Source organism: Pomacea canaliculata, linkage group LG11 (genome assembly GCF_003073045.1).
Source record: "Pomacea canaliculata isolate SZHN2017 linkage group LG11, ASM307304v1, whole genome shotgun sequence".
NCBI lineage: Eukaryota > Metazoa > Mollusca > Gastropoda > Architaenioglossa > Ampullariidae > Pomacea > Pomacea canaliculata.
The window spans coordinates 15622794-15649263 of record NC_037600.1 but is presented as its reverse complement, the minus strand read 5'-3'; the positions used below and the strand labels follow the sequence as shown (position 1 = coordinate 15649263).

The window sequence follows — 26470 nt, the reverse complement described above, 5'->3', positions numbered from 1 at the left end:
AAACATGGACCCGACCTGAAGATTCAGGTGTTGTACGAAGACCATCCATTCAACCACTCTCGCCGGACTACAACAGCCTCTTTAAAACAATTTACGGTAATTCTTTGTAGGATGAAAGGTAACGATTTTATTTTTCTTAGATCAGTTGCCTTTCGTAATTTCGTAAATCTCTAATTACCCTTTATATAATAAGTATATTCATCAATAAAGACAACATGCAGTTTTATCATATTGAGCTGTTTTACCCCAGAAACTAAATTAGGTGAAACATTCATACCTGTCCAAGTTCAGCAACGTGTGTTCCCCATGAAAGGCATGTGGCACTAACTTCTACAAGCAGTGTGTACCTGACAACACCTGTTGATGTCATTGTCTCCTTCATGGCGTGCAGTATTTGAGTGAACGAGAGGTGAGTCGCGCAGGACACAGTAGCTAAAAATCTCTCTTGTCACCCTGAAGTTAGAGGCCCTAGACGTTCAGATCTTATCTCGAGACACTCTGTATGATCTGTTTTCAAGACCTGGAAACGTCAGGAAATTTTCTCTGCAGAAAGCAACTCAAAATTTTTGAAAACAATACAAACCAGCCAACAGTAAATCTGAAATAAAAAAATACATTTAAAAAGAAAATACAATTTAATATCAGATATAAAATATCTAAGATAAAAACATCACATTGACCATAAAATATTAGCACAGGCTATAAACTGACTACACGCTTCCAGACATTGATACAGTCTCAAAATAGGAGAGGGGGAGTATTAGTGTTTTACGCCGACCCAGCATCTAATCATGGCAAGGCAGCCTGCCCTGTAAACAGATATCATATTCAGATAACAAAAAGCGTACCTGAGACAAGAGCTGAACCCAGGTCAACCAGTCCTTGCTGTCTTCGTGACAGGCGGTAACCTTTGCGCCACCAGACGGCCTGAGAAAAAAAGAAGAAAGTATGAGTTCAAACGTACCACTGGACATATAAGTAGACACTCCCGAGGAGGGAAATCTGTCTGCATTCAGATTTTTATAATGTAATATACATATTGAGAATGTTTTATCATCATTATGTATAACAAAATATATATAGAGAGAGACAGAGAAACCGTTGTTTTATTTCTAACCACATTCTAATAACTTTTTGACGACTGCTATCTTGGTACATTGAATGACCCTTTTTAAGTCTATAAATTACTTTTTTTAACTGGCACAGACAGGATCTTAATTTTTTTGCTTTTTCTGTTTTGGTACAGATGATGCTATTGAAGGCTAATTGTTTTCGATTGATTTATATGCAAGAATATAGACTAAATAACTGCTCTTCAGTTACGTGAGATGCTCCAAAACACTTTTTCCCTGGCGGTCGACATCGGAAGAAGAGCTGCGAGCTCACCACGAGGCTTCAGCACGTGACTGGAAGAAGTTTCTCCTTCTGAGAGCAGCAGAACTCAAACAAGGTGAGTGGGTGGTTAGAATTTTTTACACGAGGTTAGGTGCCGATGGCAAACTGAGGATTGTGAAGAAACCATGATGTTGATGGGATAAGATGACATTTGTCAGGATGATCATAACACTGTCAATCCGTCAAAGGTTGATGTGGATTATGTATAAATCGAAAATGAGTGTAGCTGCGATGATGTAACATTAGTGATCAATAAGACAACAATGAGTCAATTATTATGCGGCTACATAAACATGAGACAAGGACACAATATATTCAAGAAAAAAATGTCTGTTTCGTTGTTTGTCTTTTTTTGCAGGTGGACTTATTTTTGTGACACAGCCGACTACAAACCTGGATATAAACACATCAAACTCTCGTAATACCAACATTTCTGTTATGGACAACACACTAGAATGTGCTAGGGACGTTTCGGCTTCTATGGATTTGGCCTGGGACAATTTGCATAAAGAGGGCATAACAACAACAGTGAGTCAAACCTAAAACATAACAAACAGTACTTAATGTTGTGCTTACACTAGAATTTCACTCCTTCCTAAAAGAACACAAATTTTGATAGTACACAGAACAGTCTTTCTACTTTTGAACAGTGATCTACTTTTTATGATGATGCTTTTCATTAAGGTCGGCAAGACACGGAGAAGTATTTTTACATGAAAAAGTTTCATTGATGCATAATTAATGTTGACTACAAACTAACAATATGTTGTTACAGGAGGAGTTCGAGTCCTGCACTTCTTCAATAGCATTTAGGAATTCACAGGAAATAAAAGATCCGTTCGAGAATGGCAACATGTCTCTAGTAAGACAAGCTGGCCTGAACTTACTGAAGGGTCCAGAAGACTTTTATCTTCCTTGCAGTATCAAACAAATGTGGCGAGAAAAACTACACATGGGTCAGTTAAAAATACAGTTCACACTATCTTCAGTTTCTCTACCTAAAATGCTTAGCGTGAAGAATTTTACAAGAAAATTACAGCACAAACGAGTAGCAAATACAATAAAAACAATGATTTAATTGTATACACTGTTTTGTTGTACACTTTAAAATGATCACAAAGTTTATATAATAAACTATGCAATAAACGATGACTGTCTATTTTCTAAAACATATCAAGGTGTTGTATTTACGATCGTGAATGTTTATTGAGTGATATTTATATTTTTACAGATGGTGTTGAGGACAGAAAGCTGTTTGCATTTCTTCTCATAAATGCCTTGCGATTGCCCGTAGAGGCCACCTTGAGAAATACCTTGAGAAAAACACGAACTGCTGAGGAACAATCGTCCATATTGGAACAGTTCTACGAGCGTTTCATTAAACAAGTGTCCACTTTGAATCCAGAGACTTTCCAAAGCGAACCATTCATAAGGGGGCTTGTCGCACAGAAATTAAAATGAGCAATCTGCAATTAGATGCTTCTTACGAACAATAAAACACATTGTTGAACTTCCACACTTCATAAAGTCAAGTTTTCATTACCATTATCTATAGGAATAGTTTCCATTTATTTAGATCATCACCAGTCCACGTTGACACAAAGATATTTACATACAGTCGCTGCACTTTTCTTATTAATTAAAACTCTTATTTCATCATTTTTCTTAGACATATCTAACTATTGTGTAATTATTGAACATATCACAGTTTGTACTAATGGTCTTCAGGAATGATGGTTAGATGAGCAATTGAGTAAGGCTTATGTAAACTTTTTGCAAGCTTTTCCTAACTGGCTTTAGGGGACTGACATTTTGGCATTTGGGGGATTTTGTTTTGTATTATTTTGTTTTGGATTATTTTTCTAATTTTTTGTCTCATTCGTGATTCTATGCTGACTTTGTTGTTTCTTTGTTACTTTTATTTAAACTGTATACCTGAGGTTTTGGCTGTTTTATTACTCAGCCAAAATCGTTTCCACTTGTTACCTGTAGACTACACCTGCTAACAGTCTCTGAAGCTCATCATTTGTTTTTGCAAATTAATTACAGATTTAGTTTTCTTTCACAGATTTTAAAGGTTCGAAAAGTTCACACAGATAAACATACACATATAAATACACACACACACAGGTGGTATAGTGATTTTCCACTATCGAGATCAAAGGCATCCAGAATTCGTGACTAGGAAATGAGGACATCAGTACCTTCAATCAACACCTGTAGCCTGATTAGTATCAACATTCATCCTCCTAAAGCCAACATATCACATCACTTTTATTAGCTCTTGAAACCTTTTCTCTCTATTCCACTTGTCGCAGTCCTTTTGTCATGCCAAATCCCCTGTTGATTGAAGTGTTTTCTTTGAACAAACAATAATAATAACGTGAACTGATATAACACCATAGCCCGGCACTAACGGCAAGCTTACAAAGAATTTAATAAATAAACTCAATAAATAAGTTTTTAAAAAGTTGTTCTAAAGATGACTTCTAGTACTTCAAACAAAACTCTAGGGAAGATGCTGGTCAAAGCTTATCTTCAGATCATACAGTCATTTGTCAAAAACACAATTAATCAATCAGTAATCAAGAATGTAGACAACACAGTCAAAATATTTATCTACATGATCACCAAGCAGAGAGACATCTCATTTAAACATGTGACTGTATAGCGATGGTGGAAAGGAAGTACAAACGAAGAAACCTTCAGTGAGTTGTTGAGAGAAGACTGACCGATAACAGTTTAAATCAGCAGATAAAAAAAATTAAAGGCCGCAGGCAAGTAAACAGTTTGTTTTAATGCTGAGGACACCATCAGCAAGTGCAGGTCAATGCCACTAAAATAAAATCAAAATTAAAAACAATAACTGCGATGTACTATATTTTAACATCAACAACACCCAGGTCAAGGATGATTTGTAAGGGTTTGATGTTCTTACAGTCGATATGAATGGGTGGTTGAGGCTGTGATGATACACTATCTAAAAAAATCCCTTGCCCTTGTTAGCTCAGGTTTTTAATCATGCATGATTTTATCTTCAGACAGTCTATATATTCCACAACAGTGGAAATCTCATCAAATATTCCCTACCGACATATTCATGTGTACACTAGGTTAGTGTTCAGCTTTCTTCGTTCACTCTAGAAACATGTTGAAGACTGTGCTGCCCCGTCTTGTGAACACGACTGGTGTTTGCCGGTGGCCATGTCTACATCCCGTGTCACTGTCATCAGTTCCGTCAGGAAGGAGAGCATCAGACGGCGCGAGGACGTCTGGGACACGAAGACAGATGTCAGACAATACCACAGACATCAAGACACCTTCCTTTCAATACTTCTGGCAGCCAGGTTCTGGCTACTATGAGGAAAGTCTCGGAAGACTGTCAAAACCAATCACTGACATCTGTGAAGATTTTGTTTTATCTCATATAGGTAAGTGAGTCAACGATTTTGTGCTTCTCCGTTTTCTTATCTCGTTTCTACAAAATAAATATATACTACGTGCAGCCCATCTACATGCATAGCGTAAAAATATGTGAGCAATATTTCTGAAGTCTGTATTTACCACCATATCTTATCATATCCACTTAGAGTTCTAAACTTAAATGTTTCTCTCTCTCTCTTTCTCTTTAGAGTGAAAGTATTATGAGTGGTTGTTCTCACACATGCCAACGTTTTTCAAGATTTAAGATAGAAAATATATATCTTAGAAGTATAGTTTAGTGCTTCGACGTATAAGTAATTCAGAAGAATACTTTCCACGAGCCAAGTTGTGAATGAATTTCTCTCCTCACCCTCTACCAAGGTAAGAAAAACGCATGAACAGTGGTAGTACCCTTTGTCGAGAATTTCCACTTTGCCAGTCAGTCAGATAATTCCACCTCGTCAGTGGCTCACGGTTAAAGAAATCAACGAATTTTCACCTCAATAACTTGCTTGCAATTGCTTGGTTTTCTAGATTCCATACCCGTACCTTCACCAAAAGGCGTGTTCACCATTGGTGACTATGGAACATGCGATGGGTCAGTGTCTCTACGACTCATACACAGGATCATTGGTAAGTACACAGACCAGCAGCAATTGTTCCCATCACTTATAAGCGTAAATTATTATTTCTTATTACAGTCAATCAGCTAGTTTATGATGGGTCACGTAAGTAATTAGTCTACTCACGCAGGTAGAAGTACACATAAAGTTCCAGGTAATGTCAGCAATGAAATCTGTGGAAGATATTTTTACGCATCACACAGAGAAAAAAAAAGGTCAACTTCAAAATTTATTCAGTGACCTGGCTAATATGTGAACACTTTTAGACAGTGAGACAGTGACCGAGAATTAGGATATACGACATCATGGAATTTCATGACCGTTCTTATGTTATGGATGTTAGAGATGTCGAGAGCTGATTTACCACAACATATGGTAAGAATAGTTTAGTCGACAGAAAATAAGCGATAAGAATGAACGGACGGTGGCTGTCAATCTAAGTTAATTGCTTTTTTTAAGTTAATTGAGGGTAATGAGGGTTATTTTAGTCTCAGGATAAAAACATCTGTATGTACTAACACCTCCTTGTTGAGTAAATGAATAAGCAACTTGGAATTAACCTCCTTCTACGCAAGAGCCTCTGTTATAGTGATTCGCAAGATGCGTCCCACATTGTAAAAAATCGTTATATTTGAAAAAAAAAAAAATTAAGAAAAATAATTACAATTGATGACAAAAATACTGTCTTCCGTATTTTAAAATTGTTATTAACTAAATGAATTGAAACTATTTATTGTTTCAGACCACTTGCGAAACAAACATGGACCCGACCTGAAGATCCAGGTGTTGTACGAAGACCACCCATCCAACGACTACAACAGCCTCTTCAAAACAATTTATGGTAATGCCTTGTAATGTTATGGTAATGCCTTGTAATGTTAAGGTAATGTTAGGTCAATGACTTTCACAATTTAAACCTATAATTTCAGTTCATATATAGCATGTACCTGTATCTGTAAAGACAACTTGAAGTATTATTTTTGTGGGTCTTTTTTTGCATTTTAGGCGAAACATCATACCTATCCAAGTTAAACAATGTGTTCCCCATGGTCTGTGGCACTAACTTCTACAAGCAGTGTGTACCTGACAACACCTGTGATGTCATTATCTCCTTCATGGCCGTGCATTATTTGAGTGACGACAGGTGAGTCGGAGACAAACTGACCATCTGTGACACCAACTGCTCAAATAAAAACAAACAAACGAACAAAAACGATATTTTGATAATTACAATAGAAAAATGCACAATATCTTAATCATTATCAGGAAACAGGTTTTTGGTCCAACAATAACATAAAAATATCACTTTGCATTGACACTTGTTAAAACACAAAATAAGTTTTATTTACGTAGGCACATACAATTTCTCTCGTAAATATTTAAAAACTGTACACTTTAATATATATTACCACTAAAATAGGAAAAACAGCATAAGATTAGTTCAAAAGTATACATAGTAGTGGAAACTCGAGAAAGTGGTGGACATCTGCATTCAGAGTGACTAAGCATATCATACATATCGAGAAAAAAGGATTGTTTCCCTTCCACTCTCTCTGTAACCCAATTATAATCAGGTCATAATGCCGACTTCCACCTTGAACCTCTTTCAAAGATTTTTTTTATTCACTGGCACCTAACGGTTGTTCTATTATTTCTCATTTTTTGTCATACTTCCCTTTGCTATTCAAAGCTACATTTTTCTAATAAATTTATATGCAAGAATATAGATGAAGTAATTGTTGTGTTCAGTTACGTGAGATGTTCCAATACAATGTTCCCCTGGCGGTCGACATCACAAGAGGAGTTGCGAGCTCATCACGAGGCTGCAGCACGTGACTGGCAGACGTTCCTCCTCCACAGAGCAGCAGAACTCAAACCGGGTGAGATGGATGCTTGACTCCAGATTATGTACACGGATGTACCAAAGAAATGTGTAATATTAAGAAATCATTGTTATGTCGCTGCCATTAGCTCACGGTGACAACAATGACACTTGTCAGAATGATAGGTTGTAAAATTCAATGACTAATGAGATAATGAATCTGTTATAACATGTGTTCTGTAGGCGGACTTCTTTTCGTGACGCAGTGCGCCACCAACATGTGGAATAACACCTTACTGTCTGGAAACACGAACATTTCTGTAACGGACACCATTAGCTATCCGGAGGAACACGCTAACGACGTGTGGACTCACTTTGATTTGGCCTGGACAGAGCTGTATGCCGAGGGCATAATAACAACAGTAAGTCAAACATATAAACTCTCCAAAAAAATCCAAATATGTCTTCGTCGATCGTCTTGCACTTATACTTAACATTTCGACTTACACATATTCGAATGTGTGAAAGGAACTTACATTTTAATATTTCAACAAACAATATTTCATGATGTTAATTTTTTTCAACAAAGTTTGTCAGTCTGTGGAACACTAATTTGACCTTCTAGAATCATCCATATTTGCTAAACTCTAACAATGTGCTGTTACAGGAGGAGTTCCAGTCATGCACTATTCCGATGACATTCCGGACTTTACAGGAACTAAAAGCTCCTTTCGAGAATGCCGCCATGTCTCCAGTCCGACAGGCTGGTCTCAACTTGATAAAGGAACCAGAGGACGTGTTCACTCCTTGTATTATCAAAACAGTGTGGCGACAAAAACTACAGATGGGTCAGTGCATGGGTCATTATCTATACTTTTTCCCTAAGATACATAGCTCTTGTTAGTATTTTTAGTAGAAATTTATTATTTAAATAAGTGATAATAGACGAAATCGATGATTTTTTTATTGTATAGATTTTTTTTATATCTTCATTCATTGCCTTATGCTCTACTCTTGTACCCCATCTTTATGTTGTTTTGTGTGTCTGTACGTACCTCACTGTCGACTGGCTATTATCTTTCATTTATCATTATTGGTCTGCCCACAGAGTGCGATCTTGGTCGTGATGTTGACCGTTACATGTACATATATTATTATGATTATTAATTTAAATAAGACGATGCTATGTGCCTCGACATTCGCCTGACACGTGGATCGGACCCTGAGCTGCGCATGCGTCACATTAAAACCACGAGTGCTGTTTAAACAAATTTACAACTTAATTTGCATCGTGAAACAATGGCAAAGTTTTTCGATCTCAACTTTGACAAAAGTGTCTAACCCCTAAAAATAGGCGCCCGATGAAATAAGATGAAACAATGACGAGTGTCTCTGAGGTGGGGGAGGAGATTTCCCAGAACATGTCACCGGTTGTAGCCACATCTTGATAGTGTAGGAGCGCTGTCTACTACACCTTCATTGCCAAATATTTCATGTTGATGACCTTGTACTGGTCCTGTTCAACGACTTTCAAAAGATAATGCTCAATAAACTCCTCTCATAAATACAAACTATTTAAACGATAACAGTTAACTTCTTTAATTACCTTTACTGGCAGAAATAATATTTAATTACGAAAACATATTCTACGAAAACACACACACACACCTGACCGCAGCAGACGATAATTGTTTGTACTCTCACATTCACCTCACGCATTCTTTATTCCTCCTAACAATTGTCCCTCTTTTTTTCCCCAAGCATCTTTCGCACTTTGTTAGGTTACTGTGTTATTAATTAAAAATATCATCCAACTTAGACATCTTCACATCTCTCAGTGTTTGCATTTACAACACAGGAAACTTAAAGTAAAGGCTTATCTTTTAATTATAATAAAAATTATAAATAAATACTTTGGAATAAGGTCTTTTCTCTGTAAAGAGCACCAGCTTGTTGTATTTATAATTATGTATGTTTGTTTGTTAATTGAGGATTGTTTATATGTGTACAGACGGCGTTGATGATAGAAAGCTGTTTGCTCTTCTTCTCGTGCAACCATTGCGACTGATCCTAGATGGAACTTTGAGAAATACCTTGAGAAAAACACGAACTGCCGAGGAACAATCGTTCATATTAGAACAATTCTACGAATGTTTTGTTAAGAAAGTGGCCTTGATGAACCCAAAGACTTTCCAAAGTGAATTGTTTTTAAGGAGGCTTGTCGCACAGAAATCAAAATGAACAAACGGTAATTGTAGTATTGAACCTCTGGCTGTACTTTACCAATCATAAAGCTATGGTCTCATCACCATTGCATATAGAAACAATCCCCACTTTTTCAATTAATTATAATTCACACTTAATCTGAGATGTTTGCATGCAGTCACTGCACTTCTCCCACTAAACCATCAGACATATCTAACATCTCTGTCTAGTTATTTAGAAGTTATTTCTTCTTCTTTGTCTTAGTCATTTCTATAGTTTAGTCTCATACATATTGTTCAAAAACCAACATTTACTTCTCGGTTATGCAAAAACAAAACCACTGTGCTTTTAAGTTTTAGTGTTAATTGTACCTATGATGAAGAGCAAACTAAGTTTCTAAGCCATGTATGTGTAAGAGAGAGAAAGACCTGGCGGCGGTTACTGCTGTGTTCGTCTTCCTGTTCACTCACTCTATCGCATATATTCGCTCACTTCTAATCATGTCTACAATCACACTGAGTGCTGACTGTGTGTCAGGAGACTTTCACATGACCACAAAGTCACAATATTTTCTCTTCTTGAAAAGACGACAGACTGTTTTATTCATTGTATCACAAGTCTGCATCTTTTGTAGAAAAACTCAGGGACAGAGAGTGTTGTTGTTATTTGGGCAGGCCACCAATCAGCTTCGTCAGCTCCACATTGCGGAAGTCTGGAACTGGGGAACTGGTGTATTTCCAGACCTGGGGGAGCGGATGGGAGGATAGAATAACGGACTGGTGCTGCTGAGGTCGGGGGGAGGACCGTTATCAAGTTCTCGCCTTCCCCTCACATGGCGCACGTGCTCTCGGAATGTCATTGGAGGCCAACTCTTCATGGCGCAACCATGGTCAGAAACAAGGCCAAGGAATCTTGAACTAATGGCTGAAAGTTTTAATAGTTTTCTCAGACATTAAAGACACCCACTTTGAAATCAGTTTTTAAAAGTCCATTTTGTCTTGTTTTTTATTTTTTTGTTTTGGTTGTTTTGGCCGAGCAAATGATGCCTGTCATGTAGTGATGTTGGTCTTCCGGTGTGCGCACTCACCCTTTTTCTTCATTTTCACTGTCGACATTGAGCTATTGAGTAATCATCTGGATAATTACCATTGATTTGTAAGAACATTATTTTGAACAAAAGTTGTGTTGCCATCATTGTCTTAGTGCTGACTGGTGAGATTGTAGTTGATTAGTGTGCGGGTGCACTCCATGTTTGATTAAAATATACTGTACCCAAAATTTGTGAAAACGTAGATTGTAATCATTAATAGCTACTCACTAACTTTCTGGAAACGATTGTGAGATAGTTGTGTCTTCAGTGAGTTGATCATCAAACAAGGGAAACACAAAATAGACAAGTGAGAAGGATTATTCCCAGGTGACATTGTAGACAAGGATTAAACAAGTTTCACGAGCCCATCATGGGGTTGAAGGAACACATGTTAATAAATGCACATGCACAGTTAGTCCACTAAGCAGGTCTGATTCTATCATGAAATTTGTTTTTTCTTAAATTACAGTTACATCTAGTGACACTGTAGACACGCATGAAACAAGTCGGGGTCATCCTGCGGTTAAAGGTTCTGACCTCTGGTAACGCTTGACTCTGACAAATGATAATTAGTCATTCCAGCATGCGTGTCTTTATCTGACATACATGAGATGGAGGAAGGGAGGAAAGCAGGACGAATAGAATAGTTGTGTATGTCACGACGGGTCATACTGGCCTAACCGAATAACTGACATTGAAACACGTGTGAACAAGGGAGAATGTGCCAGACTAGGGTTGTCTTGACCTGTTGCTGTATCCATCTTTCTAGCCAGAAACAATCGTTAAAGTGAGAGTCAACATTTAATGTATTGCTGTTAGTATTGTCCTAGTAACCCACCCTGTAAAAAGAACCCAAAAAAAAACTGCCAAAGAAACTGTAACTGCAACGAATACAACGAGGGCCTAAGAAGAATTAGAAACCCAGTTCATTGTACCATTATAGTCTAAACCACATATTATTTTTTACAATTTATAGGGCAGTCTTTCATTGTTTATTCTAGAAAGTTTTACCCATTAACTAATGTATCGAATGTAGTTCACTGTTACTTAATGTTTGTGTAGTTCACCATAAATTAAATCCTCAGGAGTAGGCCCATCTACACCCAAGACCTTTTCAAAGTCAAAAAGTGAATTGCTACAAATAATCTGCTACATGATGACAACCCCAGAGTTCATCCCCATACTGCAACACTGGTTGAACATGTTTATTAACATCTTTAAAAATACTTAAAAGCCATTATGATTATATATTCTAAGGTTTTGTATTCCAGGAGGTGTAATTGGATGTAGAAATGACATACAAGATAGGGAAGAAAGTAGGATGAATAGAAAAGTGTTGTGTATCACCAAGGGTCGTATGTTTTACCGAATAACTGTTGTTAAAAACAAAAGAGACATGTGCCAGAGTAGGGTTGTCTTGACCTGGCACTGTGTCAGAGGTGGGGGAGAGGGTTGATGTTTTACGGTGAGTCAGGAACTAAAGATATATAAGTGCAAGACAGCCAGTCCTGCAACTAGATGCCGCATGCAGGTCAGAGTGAGACAGACAGACAGACAGACAGACAGAAATTCAAGGTAAGTAAAAGGTGCAGTTACCTATCTTTTTTGTTTTTACACAGTCACAGCTTAAGGAAACCGGTCACATGATAAAGTTTTGCGTTTTCGATAGTAAAGGTTCCTAGCAGGGAGCTACATTCTAGAGAAAAAAATTGTCCTCTTAAACAATGTGTCAAGGCATCGGGTGTGAAAGTACATACGTAAGCCTAGTAAGTTAGTGATGTTATGAAATGAAAGTAAGTCAAAAGCAAAGAGACAGGCAGACAGGATAAGAGACCGAAAGACAAAATTTTACGTGTCAGCGCTGTACTCATACTTTATCTTTCTTTCTCCTTTCCCCTTATCTCCCAGTAAAACCAGTTCTCCAACTGGCTCCTGCACTTTAACCTGTACAAGTGCAGTCGTGGACTGAATTACTAAGAAGCTGAGCTGCAATCTTCATCACTTTTCCGCTTGTCAGCTGAAGGTAAGATGGTGATGACGGTCATCCCTCGTCTTGTAAACGCAGCTGCTGTCTCTCACCTGTCCTGTCTACACCTGGCCTCACTGTCATCTCTACAGTCAAGGAGATGGACATCAGATGGTCTGGCGATGAAAACTGTACGAAGAGGGATGTCAGAAACTGCAACAGACGGTAAGACACTTTTGGAAGGCAGATTCTGATGACAATAGCCACAGTCATCGACGACTGACATCTGGGACGATTTCATTTTATCGCATATTGGTCAGTTCCTCACATCCTTGTTTCTTTGTTTTCTGTCTGTCGGTCTGACGGTCTGTCGGTCTGTCTGTCGGTCGGTCTGACGGTCTGTCGTTCTGTTTGTCTCCCTTTGTTCTCGTTTTCTGAAAATGAATATAAAGCACCTCCCATGTTTTTTAACAGTGAGGTCTTAGGTTCTGTTTGATTGATGCATTTGGCTTCGATGAATTTTAATTTTAGTTTACCGTTGATGTGTCTTCCTTTAGTACTATTAAATTAGCTATTTGACTCGACTTATGATTCGCAAATGTATGTCAATGCAACGGAAAAAAATTTAAACTACGGAGTGCTGTGAAATATGAACACTAACAACGGCCAATGTCAAAGATGCTTTTTATCAGGTTGTTTTATTTATCCTGTATGAATGCGTAGAATGAGCTCGTTCTTATGAGGTTGTCATAATATTAGTTTTTTAAAATGGTTTGCACATGTTTGCTCGCGCTGTCTATCATGATTGATTATATCTCCATGTCGCGTGTTTCTGTGCCTGCCTTTCTCTTGGCGCACTAGACGCACCAGTGTTAGGCCGCTTACAGCAGACGACGTCATAGTTCAGGCTATTTTTAGCCGGTTCGCGGGGGAAAGGTCGAGGCCTTTTTTCGCTGACGTCTGCTTGAGTGTTGAGTCCGCTGTTTGCTCTACCAATGGGGGCTCGCTGTTCATGGCCCCTCCCAACCCTGTCCACAGTTTTGGTGCGAAAAGCCTTCACGCGCTGTAGCGTCACGTGGGTGCTGTGGGCGCTGGCCATTGGTCCAGCCCCTGGGAGACTGTGTGAGCTGTTGCGAGCGTGTGGATAGCATATTCTTTCCAGAATAATGTAAGAAGTCATTGTAAATCTCCTATGGACGTTTTCATTGGCTTTTGTTGTTGTTGTTGTTGTTGTTGTTGTTGTTGTTGTTGTTGTTGTTGTTGTTGTTGTTGTTGTTGTTGTTGTTCACTTTGGAAACATGTCTAGTGAAGACGACTGACTAGTGGCCATGTCTACATCCCATGTCACTTTGTTCGTTTCTGTCAGTTAAAAGAACGTCAGACGGCGTGGGGACGTCAGCGACTCGGAGAGGGATGTCAGGAGACAAGAAACATTCCTTTCAATACTTCTGGCAGCCAGGTTCTGGTTACTATGGAGAAAGTCTTGGAAGAGTGTCAAAAGTAGCCACTGACATCTGCGAGAATTTTGTTTTGTCTCATATAGGTATGTAACAGCATTTTCTTTGTGATTCTGAGTTTTCTAACCTTTGTTTGTAGTACGTGCGTGCGTGCGTGCGTGCGTGTGTGAGATCGTGACTCCCCTCTACTCTTACACACCTACAACGTATTTTTTCTGTCCTTTAACAGTTCAGTTTTATGAATAATAATACTTAGAGCCAGAGCCTTCATTTTCTGTTTCGAGCATTGTAAATCACTCGCCTGGAACGAATAATTAAGATGGTTGCTTTTTTTCAAAACTTTTTTCTACTTTCAGTTGTAACTTTCGCTTTCACTTTCTGTACCGACATGCATGACCATCGTCACACTTAACTGCTATATGTATGGGTTATGTGATAACACCTTCACAACGAATAGACCAACAGTTCATCACATTTTAACTTACATTTTGTCTATCTACTAGACGCCGTGCCGGTACCTTCACCAACAGGAGTCTTCACCATTGGTGACTATGGAACCTGTGATGGGTCGGTGTCCCTACAACTGATACACAAGATCATCGGCAAGTACAAAGACCAGTAGTTTGGGGGAATGTGAACAGTAACTCTAACCAGTAACTTGATGATATTAACCATCAGCTTACATCAGTACATCAGCTAGCTTTTAAATAGCTTGCAATTGTTTCAGACCACTTAAGAAACAAACATGGACCCGACCTGAAGATTCAGGTGTTGTACGAAGATCACCCATCCAGCGACTACAACAGTCTCTTCAAAACTATTTACGGTAATGCCTTGTAGTGATTTGACAATACTATGTGTTTGGCAAGTAAATCTTTAACTTTTATTTTATTTATCACGTACATACATTGTTAAAGGCAACAAGCAATATTATTTTGCAGCATTTTAAATTTGTTTTTAGGTCAAACATCATACCTATCCAAGTTCAACAATGTGTTCCCTATTGTCTGTGGCACTAACTTCTACAAGCAGTGTGTACCTGACAACACCTGTGATGTCATTATCTCCTTCATAGGTGTTCATTTTTTGAGTGAGGAGAGGTGAGTAGGAGACAGTGGTAACTTGGCATCAAAATAATTAAACACTTACTTATCATCACTAAATCAAACAACAACCAACAATCGCAGACGTTTACATTCCTATTAAAAAAAATCTACGATATAAAATACAAAATATCTTTATAAATCTTTTTTAAGGAATTTTTTTCTTCTTCCAAAGGTAAGATAAGAACATCACTTTACATAAAATATTAATACGGCTAAAAAAAATATAAACTAACTCGTTTAATTTAGTTTGCATGTGAAATATCATCTTTTATTTTAGTTTTATTTTCCTTGGTTTTTTTGTTTGTTTTTTTTTGTTTTGGTTTTTTTTTTTTTTTTTTTTTTTTTGCTGTTTTTTTTTCGCTAATGATGTTATCATAAGCTATTTTCACTAACTCGTTTAATTTAGTTTGGATGTGAAATGTCATCTATTATTTTAGTTTTATTTTGCTTGGTTTTTTTGTTTGTTTGTTTGTTTGTTTGTTTGTTTTTTTGTTTTGGTTTTTTTGTCTTTTTTTTTTTTGTCTTTTTTTTTTTTTTTTTGCTAATGATGTTATCATAAGCTATTTTCACTCAGTTTATCTCCGGAGATATAGATGAAATAATTCTCTCCAGTTATGTGAGATGCTCCAATACAATTTTCCCCTGGCGGTCGACATCAGAAGAAGAGATGCGAGCTCATCGCGAGGCTGCAGCACGTGACTGGCGGAAGTTCCTCCTCCTGAGAGCAGCAGAACTCAAACAGGGTGGGTTGGTATTTGGTTGTTTAATAGAGGTTTATATGCAAAGAGTGCTGATGACATGGGCGTGATTATGCAGAAGCCATGATTATAACACTGAGCGCATGATGACTGCGATGTCAGGATGATGACAACACTGATGTCAATCGCGGTGATGGTCTGTCTACCTGTGGATTATGAAGAAATTAAAGATGACCGTCGAGTCGATGACAAAATGAGAAAATCAGGGACTACAAAGTCGATACTTATTTTATTATTATTTACCTACCAAAACAATGAGTCAATAATCAAATGAGAAATGTGTTTTGGTGTTTCTCTAGGTGGACTTCTCTTCGTTACGCAGCTCCTTACAGAACTCGGAGACAACACCTCACAGTCTCGTGATACCAACAGTTCTGTGACAAACATCACTGATACTATAGAGAACGGGAAGGACATTTATAGGAATTTGGATTTGGCATGGAATGATCTTCACACAAATGGTGTGATAACAACAGTGAGTAAAATGTAAAATATTCAAGCCAGTTCTTTGACTTAGCAATTCAACTAGAAATTCTGCTTTATACACCTTACCATGTATACAAAGAACCTTGACACTAGCTAAAGTCTACCAATGTGTTGCTACAGGAGGAGTTCCAGTCGTGCACTACCCTGCAGGCTTATCGGACTTTACAAGAACTAAAAGATCCTTTCGAGGATGCCGCCATGTCTCCAGTCCGACAGGCTGGTCTCAGGATATTAAAGGGTCCAGAAGACTTTTTCTCTCCTTGTTTTATGAAGACATTGTGGCGAGAAAAGCTACAGACAGGTCAGCGCAAAAATATATTTTTATTATTTACATTCCTCTCTTAAGAAACATCATATTTTTTACAAGAATGATATTATTATTACGAGCGATACAATGATTTCATTGCATGCGTGAGTGTTTGCAACATATGTATATCCATTACCTTTAATTTGTAAACCAAAAACATATTTTTTCAGTACGAATGTAGACTTTGCTTTCTCTTTATGTCTGTACTATTTTTGCTTTTGTCATTTAGCCTAAAATTGCTCATTCGTTGTTTTACGATGTCCAACATGACTCGTTGCATACACAGATCGCTAGCTTGCAAAGGTCAGAGTTCAATGCCGTGTGATTATTAAAAATTTTCGGCAAAGTAGACATTTTTGCCCTGTTCCTCACGTACAAATCTTAAGAGCAAAGGCTTGTGTTCTAATTATAATAAAAATCAAATGCTACACCTTCTGTGCAAAAAAGGATGATTTCCTTTTTTTCAGAAAAATACAACAAAGTCAATGTTTGTTTGTCGATTCAAATAGTACATACATCTGTACAGATGGAGTTGACGACAGAAAGATGTTTGCTCGTCGTCTGGTACAAGCATACAGACTAGTCTTGGATGCCACCCTGAGAAATACCCTGGAGAAAACTCGGACAGCTGAGGAACAGTCGGATATCATGGATCAGCTCTACGAATGTTTCGTTGAACGGGTGGCCGCGTGTAACCCAGAAACTTTCCAAAGTGAACCCTATGTGGGGCGGCTTGTCGCACAGAAATTAAAATGAACAATCGGTAATTGTAGACCACAACTTCTTGTATTTTTCCTATATATACAGAGCGACCTTTTCATCGCCATTGTCTGAAGAAACATTGTCCAGCTACTGGTTACTCAATCACAGTCGACTAAAGTGTTAACACGAAGTCCTGTAAATAAAGTCATGAGTTCATCATTATTTCTTAACCATAATATTTCATGCTTTATCTATTTATTTACCCAATCAGAGTTTGCACTACAGCATTTGAGAAAACATCGTTTAAATAAGGCTTTAAGTGAAATAAAAGCAAATCCGAAAACAATGCTTCTGTTTCATGTTCAAATGCATTCCTTTTCTTTATTAGTAATTGTTTCTCCAGTAAAAAAAAATCAAAACTACTTTATTTATGGTGTGGAGAGTGTAAGAGAGAAATAAAGAGAGAGACACGGCGGTGGTCACTGCTGATGTTTATTTCCCATTTCACGCCACACTGTTGCCTACGCTCGCTCACTTCTGATCGGGTCCGCAAGCGCACTGAGGGCTGACAGACTGTCAGGAGATGCTCACACTAACTCGTCCTTCCTCCCGACTCTTGCCCTCTTGGCTTCACACTCGGTCTTGAGGTAAAAGTGAAGCTAGCGTTAGAGATGCTCGACTCGACCTCTGAACTTTTGCTCCGTCCACACTGATGTCGTGCAGACAAGTGTTTTCCAAAGTCATTTGTTCCCTTTTTTTACTTGGCACCTTCTCACAGACACATACAACAAGGGATGTCGTTGGTCACTCACTCACAATCCAATCACCAAGTAGCTAACACCGATAGGAAAAAGACCTTCTGCCCCGCCCACAAGTGACATGGTGGACAGGTGACTAACCGCCCTCCCCGTACACTTAGCAGACAGGTGTGGAACCCCTAAGCGTTGACGCCTCTGCCACCCGGCTTGGCTCTTGTAACCACTTACTGTCTACCCCATTCATCACCTTTACTCTGACACATACTGCCCCCTTTCTTGCCTCTGGGGTCTCAGGCTTGTCAAAAACCCACCCTAGACCCTAACAGGGGTGATTGCTTCTACCCTATGACACGTTTGTGTGAGGGGGTTTCATTGTGTCCCAACAACTTAAGAAGATAACGACGACAACATGTATTAATACTACTATTTATAGCAACATCTTACATGTAAACACCTCTATTTATAGTAGATGTGTAGATTTCTATTCAAAGCCCGCTGGGAGGCGAGTACGGACTTTCTAGATGAGTGACAGTTGATTAACAAAAGAAACATTTCATTCAGTGCAGGCCTGCTGTGAAGGGGAGAGTGAGGAGATTTGTATTTATCTGACGGGGCTAGTCGCTAGATGTCGCTGGTGACAAAGACCTTCTGTGTGTACTTGACGGAGAGCATGGACGATGTCTGACTGAGGTAGACATCTTTTCTGTGGAACTGCTAACGACGAGAGAACAAGGGAGATAATTAATGTGTGTCATGACTGATCGTCCAATAGAGAACAAAAAGGAATAATTTTCGTGAGTGTGACCACCATCCTTCATGGCATTCTCTGAGGTGTGTTAGTAAACGATTTTATTTACTGTTATCATCTGGTGTGTCAAAAGAAAGAATGCGTAGATATATAAACACTCCTGTGTGGAGAGGTTGCGACACCTTGCAAGTCTGTGATACTATTATTTACAAATTATGAACTTATTTTCTATTCTAGGACAACAAAATGGGGTTTTATAGAATTCCTGAGTTAATGATGTGCGTTGGAGTATTGTTGTTGTGAAGCCGGGGGACGGAGAGAAATATTAAAAATGAGTTTTCAAGTGGAACGCTATATCCTGTCCTAGTTCTTCTTTCTTAAAGCTGAATACTTGCTTTGAAAGAGTTGAGCTCATGTGTGTGTGTAGGACATGCTTGCTTGCTGTTGTTGCACTTTACTGGAAAAGTGCATTTGCTGCATTGATGACAGGTTGACAAGAGTGCGCTCCCTGTGTTAAGGACTTGTTTTGCTGGTGGAAGCGACCGTGTTATAAAAATGTTTGTTTTTGGTGTAGTAGTGCATTCTGTAAGAAAGCATAAAACTTTTTTTTTTTAAATAAGGTAGTCGCATAATTTGTTATTATAACTGTAGAAGCGTAATTCAAAAATATTAAAAATTTTAAACGGTACGCAAGATAGATAAAAATAAGGACTATTTGTTGTTTATATTTCGCAAATTCTCAAACGATTGGATGATTGAGTAGTGACTAGCTATAGATATACACTGTCATACACCAGAGTATGAGAAAGTAGGAAAGCAGACAAGGACAGAGACTGGCTGGCAGGCACATCTGATTTGCATAGATTAACGTTGTATGTAATCAAACTAGCTACTGCCCTTTGACCTGTGTGTTCTGACTTACTGCGCAGGTAAAGGACAGGTAAAGGTAACATGTTGAAGACTGTCATTCGTCGTGTTGTGAACACAACTGCTGCCCGTCACCTGCCATGTCTACAGCTGACGTCACTGTCATCTCGGCAGGTAGGAAACAGGCCGTCAGATGGCGTGGCGACATCAACAGTACAAAGACAGATGTCAGAGAAAGCCGCAGACATCAAGATTCCTCCCTTTCAATACTTCTGGCAGCCAGGGTCTGGTTACTATGCGGACAGTCTCGGAAAGCTGTCAAAACCAATCACTGACATCTGTGAAGATTTTGTTTTATCTCTTATAGGTAAGTTAGTCTTACCAGTTTCATTTTTGTTTTTCTGTCTTTTGAAATTTTGTTCCTAGAAAATGAATACATGGAAGATGCCACGCACTGATTAAGACTATATAGTCAATATTTTCATTTTGTCTGCGTGTCTGCATCATATCTTGCAATATCCACTTACGACCAAAAAAGAAAAACAAACTCGGTCTTTGTGTAGCTTTTTGTCAGGTTTGTTGAGATTTATATTGCTCCGTGTTTTGTTTGTAGCTTTCACTCCTCATCCTCTGACACCAAAACGCATGCGCAGTGAAGTCCTTTGTCGCGAACTTCCGGTGCGCTGGCAATACTTCCTCAAGTAGTTCTTATGATTTCAACAAATTTTACCATGAACAACTCACACTTTTTCTGTCTTGTAGATTCTGTGCCCGTGCCTTCACCAAAAGGCGTGTTCACCATTGGAGACTATGGAACATGCGATGGGTCAGTGTCTCTACGACTGATACACAAGATCATTGGCAAGTACAAGGACCACTTTGGGCATGTAAACTGTGATTGTAACAATCAGCCAATAATATTTATCATTAGCGCAAATCATCTAGCTTGTAAAGGGCTAGGTAAGAAATAGGTTTAGTCAAACAAATAGTTAAACACACAAATAGACAAAAATGTGACTAGACACACAGAGAAAAACAGATCTTTAAAATTTAGTGAGTGACTGGCATGGGGAAGATGTAATTCAGACAGTGAGTCGGTAACCATTGAAATCTGTCTGACACCTTCAACTTAATGTCCCCACTGATATCAGTAATATTGATAAAGATGTCACGTGTGCTGGCTTACCAACATGTAAAACAAGAATAGTCTAGTAGACAAATCATAAAGGGAGAGATAAAAGGATGGGAGCGTAGGTCTTCAGATGAGGTTAGCTAAAGTTTACAATGATTGTCGTAGCTATGCTCATTAAAGTCCAAACTAGATGAAAAGATTGACTTGGTTTTTGTTATCTATTGTTGCCGTCTCGTTGAGTGAGTGAATAGGAAAATTTCGAGTTACAGTTCGGCTCCCTCGCATTCGCCTCCATTTCTTTTTTTTTCTCTCTCTCGTTCTGAATGATTCTTTATACGTTCTTTAATATTATCTTTGATCCTTCTCTCGCTTTTTTTGTCTTTTCTCTCATTTAACTGCTAATGACTATAAAATAATTAGTAACCATTGTTATAAACTTTTCATGAATTTTTTTTTAAATAAAATAAATTCAAGATTAGTTATTGTTTCAGACCACTTGCGAAACAAACATGGACCCGACCTGAAGATTCAGGTGTTGTACGAAGACCATCCATCCAACGACTACAACAGCCTCTTTAAAACAATTTACGGTAATGCCTTCAAGTGATATGGCGATGTTATGTAAATGACCTTTGGCAAGTTAAATCTCTTACTTACTTGTGTATATGACACGTACACACATTGTTAAAGACAACAAGCAATATTAATTTGAAACTCTTTTATCTTTTTTTAGGTGAAACATCATACATGACCAAGTTCAGCAATGTGTTCCCCATGGTCTGTGGCACTAACTTCTACAAGCAGTGTGTACCTGACCACACCTGTGATGTCATCATCTCCTTCATGGCCGCGCAGATTTTGAGTAACGAGAGGTGAGTCTGAGTCAGTGGAGGCACCAAGGAGTAAAGTAGACATTATTTTCTCTGCCCAAGGTAACATAAGAATATCACTTTATGTAAAACATTAACCGAGTTATACAAAACTGGACTCAGTCCAATTCCTTTACATTGGAATAATTTTTACTAATTCCCATTATTTCTCTTTTATTTTGCACACTCTCTTTTCTTACTTGCGTTTTTTAAGTTTATTTCCAACTATAACGATGAAATAATTGTTGTTTAGTCACGTGAGATGCTCCAATACAATTTTTCCCTGGCGGTCGACATCGGAAGAAGAGCTGCGCGCTTACCACGAGGCTGCAGCACGTGACTGGCAGACGTTCCTCCTCCACAGAGCAGCAGAACTCAAACAGGGTGGGTGGGTACATGGTTATATAAAATTACCACACTAACAGTGATGTCAGGCATATGATAATATTGTAAATAAGTCAATCGTGGCAATGGCATATATGTAAGGTGTGAAAATTTCAAAATTGAATGTCGCCTGTATAATGAAATGTGAAAAGTAACTGACTTAGAAAACGATCATACCTATTATTACAACATTGAAATAAACAAAAGACAATAAATTACAAAACTTTCATGACAAGTTTATGAGGTTTTTTTGGTTTTCTTTAGGCGGACTTCTTTTCGTTACGCTGCCAACTACAAACCTGTGGAACAACACCGCGAACATTTCAATGGCGGACAATGTCAGCCTCACTCTAGAATATCTGAAGGATGTTTGGACTAATTTTGATTTGGCATGGAACGAACTGCACGTAGATGGCATAATAACAACAGTGAGTAAAACTTCAAACATTAGAAACAAGTCTTTGACAAGGTCCAGCAATTAAATTAGATATTCTCCCTTTCATACCTGTATGTCAGCGGTTCTCAACCTGTGGGGGGCGCCCCCCTGGGGGGACGCGACGTGCTTACAAAGGGGGGGGGGCGAAGGTGGTCATTTTTTTAAAGTTTCTTATACCGGTATAAGTTAAATTAGCTTATATTGCTGGCTAAGGGGGGGGGGGGGGGAGCGGACGTACGTTTGTTCGTCAGGGGGGCGTCACAAGTAAAAGGTTGAGAACCGCTGCTGTGTGTGTTAAAAAAAATATAAATTTTAACATTTCAGTCTTTCTTTAGGGTGGTCTAGCTAGCTGATTCCTTTATTATGGTTGTCAAGCTCTGAAGCAATATTTTTACATGCACTATTGATAGTGGCTAAAATCTAGCTATGTGTTGTTACAGGAGGAGTTCCAGTCATGCACTGTCCCCATAGCACCGAGGTCTTTACAGGAACTAACGGCTCCTTTCGAGGATGGAGCCATGTCTCCAGTCCGACAGGCTGGTCTCAACTTGTTAAAGGGTCCAGAAGACTTTTGTACTCCTTGTGTTGTGAAGACATCGTGGCGAGAAAAACTACAGACAGGTCAGTGCAAAAACTGAATTTAAAATTATTTACATTCTTGCTTAAAATTCATAATATTTATTGAAGCTTTCCAAGAAGACTATCATATAAACGAGGAATAAAGCTAAAAACAGTGATTTCATTGTATTCAGTTCTTTTCCAGACGCTTTTAAGTAGTTACAACTTCTTGTTCCTAATCACCCCCAGTAGAGCAAAGGGCTGCAAAGTAGTTACAACATTTGTGAATAATTTCTCATTCAAGCAAAGAATTATTTCTGCAGTGCAAATTGTGACTGCCCTCTCTCTCTTTAGTGTCTGTACAATTATTTCTTTTGTCGTATACTGTTAAACATTATTATTATGTACACAGATCACTTGTAGGGTTAGGTTACATTTGAAAAACAGCTCAGCCAATTTTACTCTGTTTGTATTTACAACAAAGGAAGAGTAAAAATTTTCCTTCTAATTTTAATAACAATTCTGTACAGTAAAGAATAATTGTCTTTTTTTTCCTTAAACAAACATCAAAGTATTATATTCACAATCGTCAATATTGTTGAATGATTGAATAATATTTGTGTGTACAGATGGGGTAGACGACAGAAGGCTGTTCGCACTACTTTTCGTAAAAGCAATGCGATTGGCCATAGACCCGACTCTGAGAAACACCTTGAAGAAAACACGCACTGCTGAAGAAGAATCGTGTATATCCGAGAAATTCTACGAATGTTTTGTTAAACATGTGGTTTCGTCTGACCCAGAGACTTTCCAAAGCGAACCCTATCTGAGGCGGCTTGGCATACAGAAATTAAAATGAGCAAAGGTTAATTGTAGAACACATCAGACCAGAGGCAAATTGTCATCACCATTGCTCATAGAAACATTTTCCAGTTATTTAAATAATCAGTCACCACTCCACACTGAGTCAAGATGTTAAAACCAAGTCACTGTAAATAAAGTCATGAGTTCATCTTTATTTCTTAACCATGATATTTAAAGCTTCTAGTTATTTACCCGATCAGAGATCTGCACTGCAACATTTCAGAAAACGTATCGTCTAAATAAGGCTTCAGCAAAGTGGAATAAAAGCAAATCCGAAAACAATTCTCTCTGCGCTTCGTTTTCAAATGCATTCCACTTATATTTGTTATTAGTAATATCTTTTGGATTAAAATATTGGAGCTAAAAATATGTTGCGCATATCTGTGAAATATAAGATCATGTGTGTGGGCATATATATATATATATACAGGCTTTGTTTTACCGAATAAAGATCAATGTGGCAATAGGTGCATGCGTCGGATATATGTATGGCCTGCATGTGTTTCCTTGACCAACTATATAACTTGGTACCTTGTCCGATCTGTGACAAAGATGTCTCAGAAGTAATAGGTCGTAGCTTTTGTTCGATTGGTATTTATTTGTTTATGGAAAATCTTTGTTTTTATCCTTTAATGTCTACGTATCCTGATAGGCATAGTTTAAAAAAAACAAAAAAGCAAAACCAAAACTCGACGTGATCGGTGGTTAAGTGGAAAAAAAACACTGATTATTTTTAAGTTTTAATGTTAATTTCAGCTACTTAAACAGATGCTACTTTGTTTCTTCAAAAATAATAGAAACTAAAATTATTTTAGTGTGGAGAGTGTAAGATAGATAAGAAAAGGAGAGAGACGCAAAACCACCAAGCAGTGTCACTAATTGTGTTCATATTCCTTCGTTTCACTCCAAACTGTCGCATAACGTTTCGCTCACTCGGGTCGTGTCTGCAAGCATACTGAGGGCGACAGCCTGTCAGATGCTCACACTATAACCTGTTTAGTTAGTCATAGCTTTAATACTCTATAGAAGTTCCGTTTTCGTAAGTGTGATCATGGCGCCTCCCCATCCTTCGTAACCTTCTCTGGGGTGTTAGTAAAAGATTTTATTAACATGTGATATAATTCTTGTTATTATGAAAACCCACTGGCAGATCATCTGTTGTGTCAAAAGAAAAAACGGGTAAATATCTAAACACTCCTGAGTGGAGAGGTTGCGACACCGACTTGTAAGTCTTGATATTATTCCTCACAAATTATGAACATAGTTTCTATTGTTAGGACAACAAACTATGGGGTTTTATAGGATTCCTGCAATTAATGGTGCACGTTGGACTATTGCTGTTGTGAGGCGCGGGACACGGAGGGTAGACTGAAATGGGTTTTCCAAGTGGAACCCGATTTCCTGTCCTAGTTTTTTTTTTTCTTCTTTTTCTTAGGGCGCCTAAATACTTCCTTTGAAGAGAAGGTGAGTTCACGTATTGTAAAGGACATACTCTGCCTCCTTCGACATTCACTGGAGAGGTGCATGTGCCCGGATAATGAAAAGGTTGACAGGTAGGAAAATGTGCACTCACTGTGCTCAGCGACTTTGCTTTGCTGGTGGAAGAGAGCCGGTTTTGATTTTTGTTCGAATTTTTGATGCAGTTCGTGCTTCATGTCAGAAAGAATAAAAAATTATTGTAAAAAAACGGCTACCATCCGCGCATAAACCATCTCGCTTATGGATATAATAACTGTAGAAAGTCTGAAAATTGTAATTTCTAAAAATTATTTTTACAGGGGCTACGATTCAAAATCTACAACGGCAACCTATGCAAGATAGACCTAATAAAGAATATTGTGACTATTCCCATCTTTTATATTCCTAGCCAAATTTCAAACCACTGGCCCCATGAACTTGGATAGTGACAAGTGTAGTATGATGATACAGTGTGCAGGACGTACCTACAGACTATTGAGCGCTTAGGAAAGTCGGAAAGGTACACAACGAACTGGTCCAGAACAGCAACATTTGAAATTTGGCCTTAGACTAATGATGTATAGTAAACACAAACCAAACTCCATCAAGGACCTAACTTGCACTCCTCTCCCGAACTAGACGCCGTGACAAAACCTGCCAACTTCACAGACACCGGCGGTAAAACCGGTTAATCAATGCTGAAAAGACTAAGACCTCCATTCGTACCGCTCTTTCGCATCACCAACTGACTGCCCTGTCACCACATATGCCCATGATCGCACGAAACTGCACCACCCTCACTCGTCATCCTGCCTAAGAGAACAAGGAATATCACAGGCCAACTGGCTCACATCACAGTACAAAGAGATGCCAGAGACATCAAGATACATCAGACATCAAGATTCCTCCTTCAATCACTTCTGGCAGCCAGGGCATTGGCCCTTACATATTAAGACGTCTCGGAAGATGTCAAAACAATCCTGAAACACCTGTGAAGATTTTATATTATAATCTCTCATAGGGGTAAGTAACATCTCTTCTTCTTTTTTTTTTTTT

At 38.4% G+C, this 26470-nt stretch overlaps 4 protein-coding genes across 5 annotated transcripts; all 4 read left to right on the top strand.

The window, feature by feature from the left end:
* Positions 1-617: 617 nt before the first annotated feature.
* Positions 618-3033, top strand: LOC112574932. The gene is made up of 4 exons (XM_025256315.1): positions 618-1450; positions 1754-1923; positions 2171-2351; positions 2627-3033. The coding sequence occupies exons 2-4, from the start codon at positions 1834-1836 to the stop codon at positions 2854-2856; spliced, it is 501 nt and encodes a 166-aa protein (XP_025112100.1). The 5' UTR covers positions 618-1450; positions 1754-1833; the 3' UTR covers positions 2857-3033.
* A 1470-nt stretch (positions 3034-4503) lies between these two features.
* Positions 4504-10716, top strand: LOC112574923 (probable S-adenosylmethionine-dependent methyltransferase At5g38780). Its single transcript, XM_025256301.1, has 9 exons — positions 4504-4826; positions 5353-5451; positions 6184-6282; positions 6447-6585; positions 7191-7321; positions 7507-7685; positions 7931-8111; positions 9275-9511; positions 10143-10716. The coding sequence occupies exons 1-8, from the start codon at positions 4544-4546 to the stop codon at positions 9502-9504; spliced, it is 1341 nt and encodes a 446-aa protein (XP_025112086.1). The 5' UTR covers positions 4504-4543; the 3' UTR covers positions 9505-9511; positions 10143-10716.
* Positions 10717-11989: 1273 nt separating this feature from the next.
* Positions 11990-17677, top strand: LOC112574917 (gibberellic acid methyltransferase 2-like). Of its 2 annotated transcripts, none has more exons than XM_025256292.1 (10): positions 11990-12133; positions 12467-12749; positions 13891-14067; positions 14485-14583; positions 14709-14807; positions 14943-15081; positions 15700-15830; positions 16145-16320; positions 16452-16632; positions 17165-17677. In XM_025256292.1, the coding sequence occupies exons 2-10, from the start codon at positions 12587-12589 to the stop codon at positions 17392-17394; spliced, it is 1395 nt and encodes a 464-aa protein (XP_025112077.1). In that variant the 5' UTR covers positions 11990-12133; positions 12467-12586; the 3' UTR covers positions 17395-17677. The 2 variants fall into 2 exon arrangements, with proteins under 2 accessions (XP_025112077.1, XP_025112078.1); XM_025256293.1 differs by having other exon boundaries at positions 11995-12133; positions 12576-12749.
* An 895-nt stretch (positions 17678-18572) lies between these two features.
* Positions 18573-24178, top strand: LOC112574924 (gibberellic acid methyltransferase 2-like). Its single transcript, XM_025256302.1, has 9 exons — positions 18573-18929; positions 19776-20080; positions 20476-20574; positions 21337-21435; positions 21579-21717; positions 21968-22098; positions 22363-22526; positions 22975-23155; positions 23722-24178. Exons 2-9 carry the CDS (start codon positions 19798-19800, stop codon positions 23949-23951), a joined length of 1326 nt encoding a protein of 441 aa, XP_025112087.1. The 5' UTR covers positions 18573-18929; positions 19776-19797; the 3' UTR covers positions 23952-24178.
* The last annotated feature ends 2292 nt before the right edge of the window (positions 24179-26470 follow it).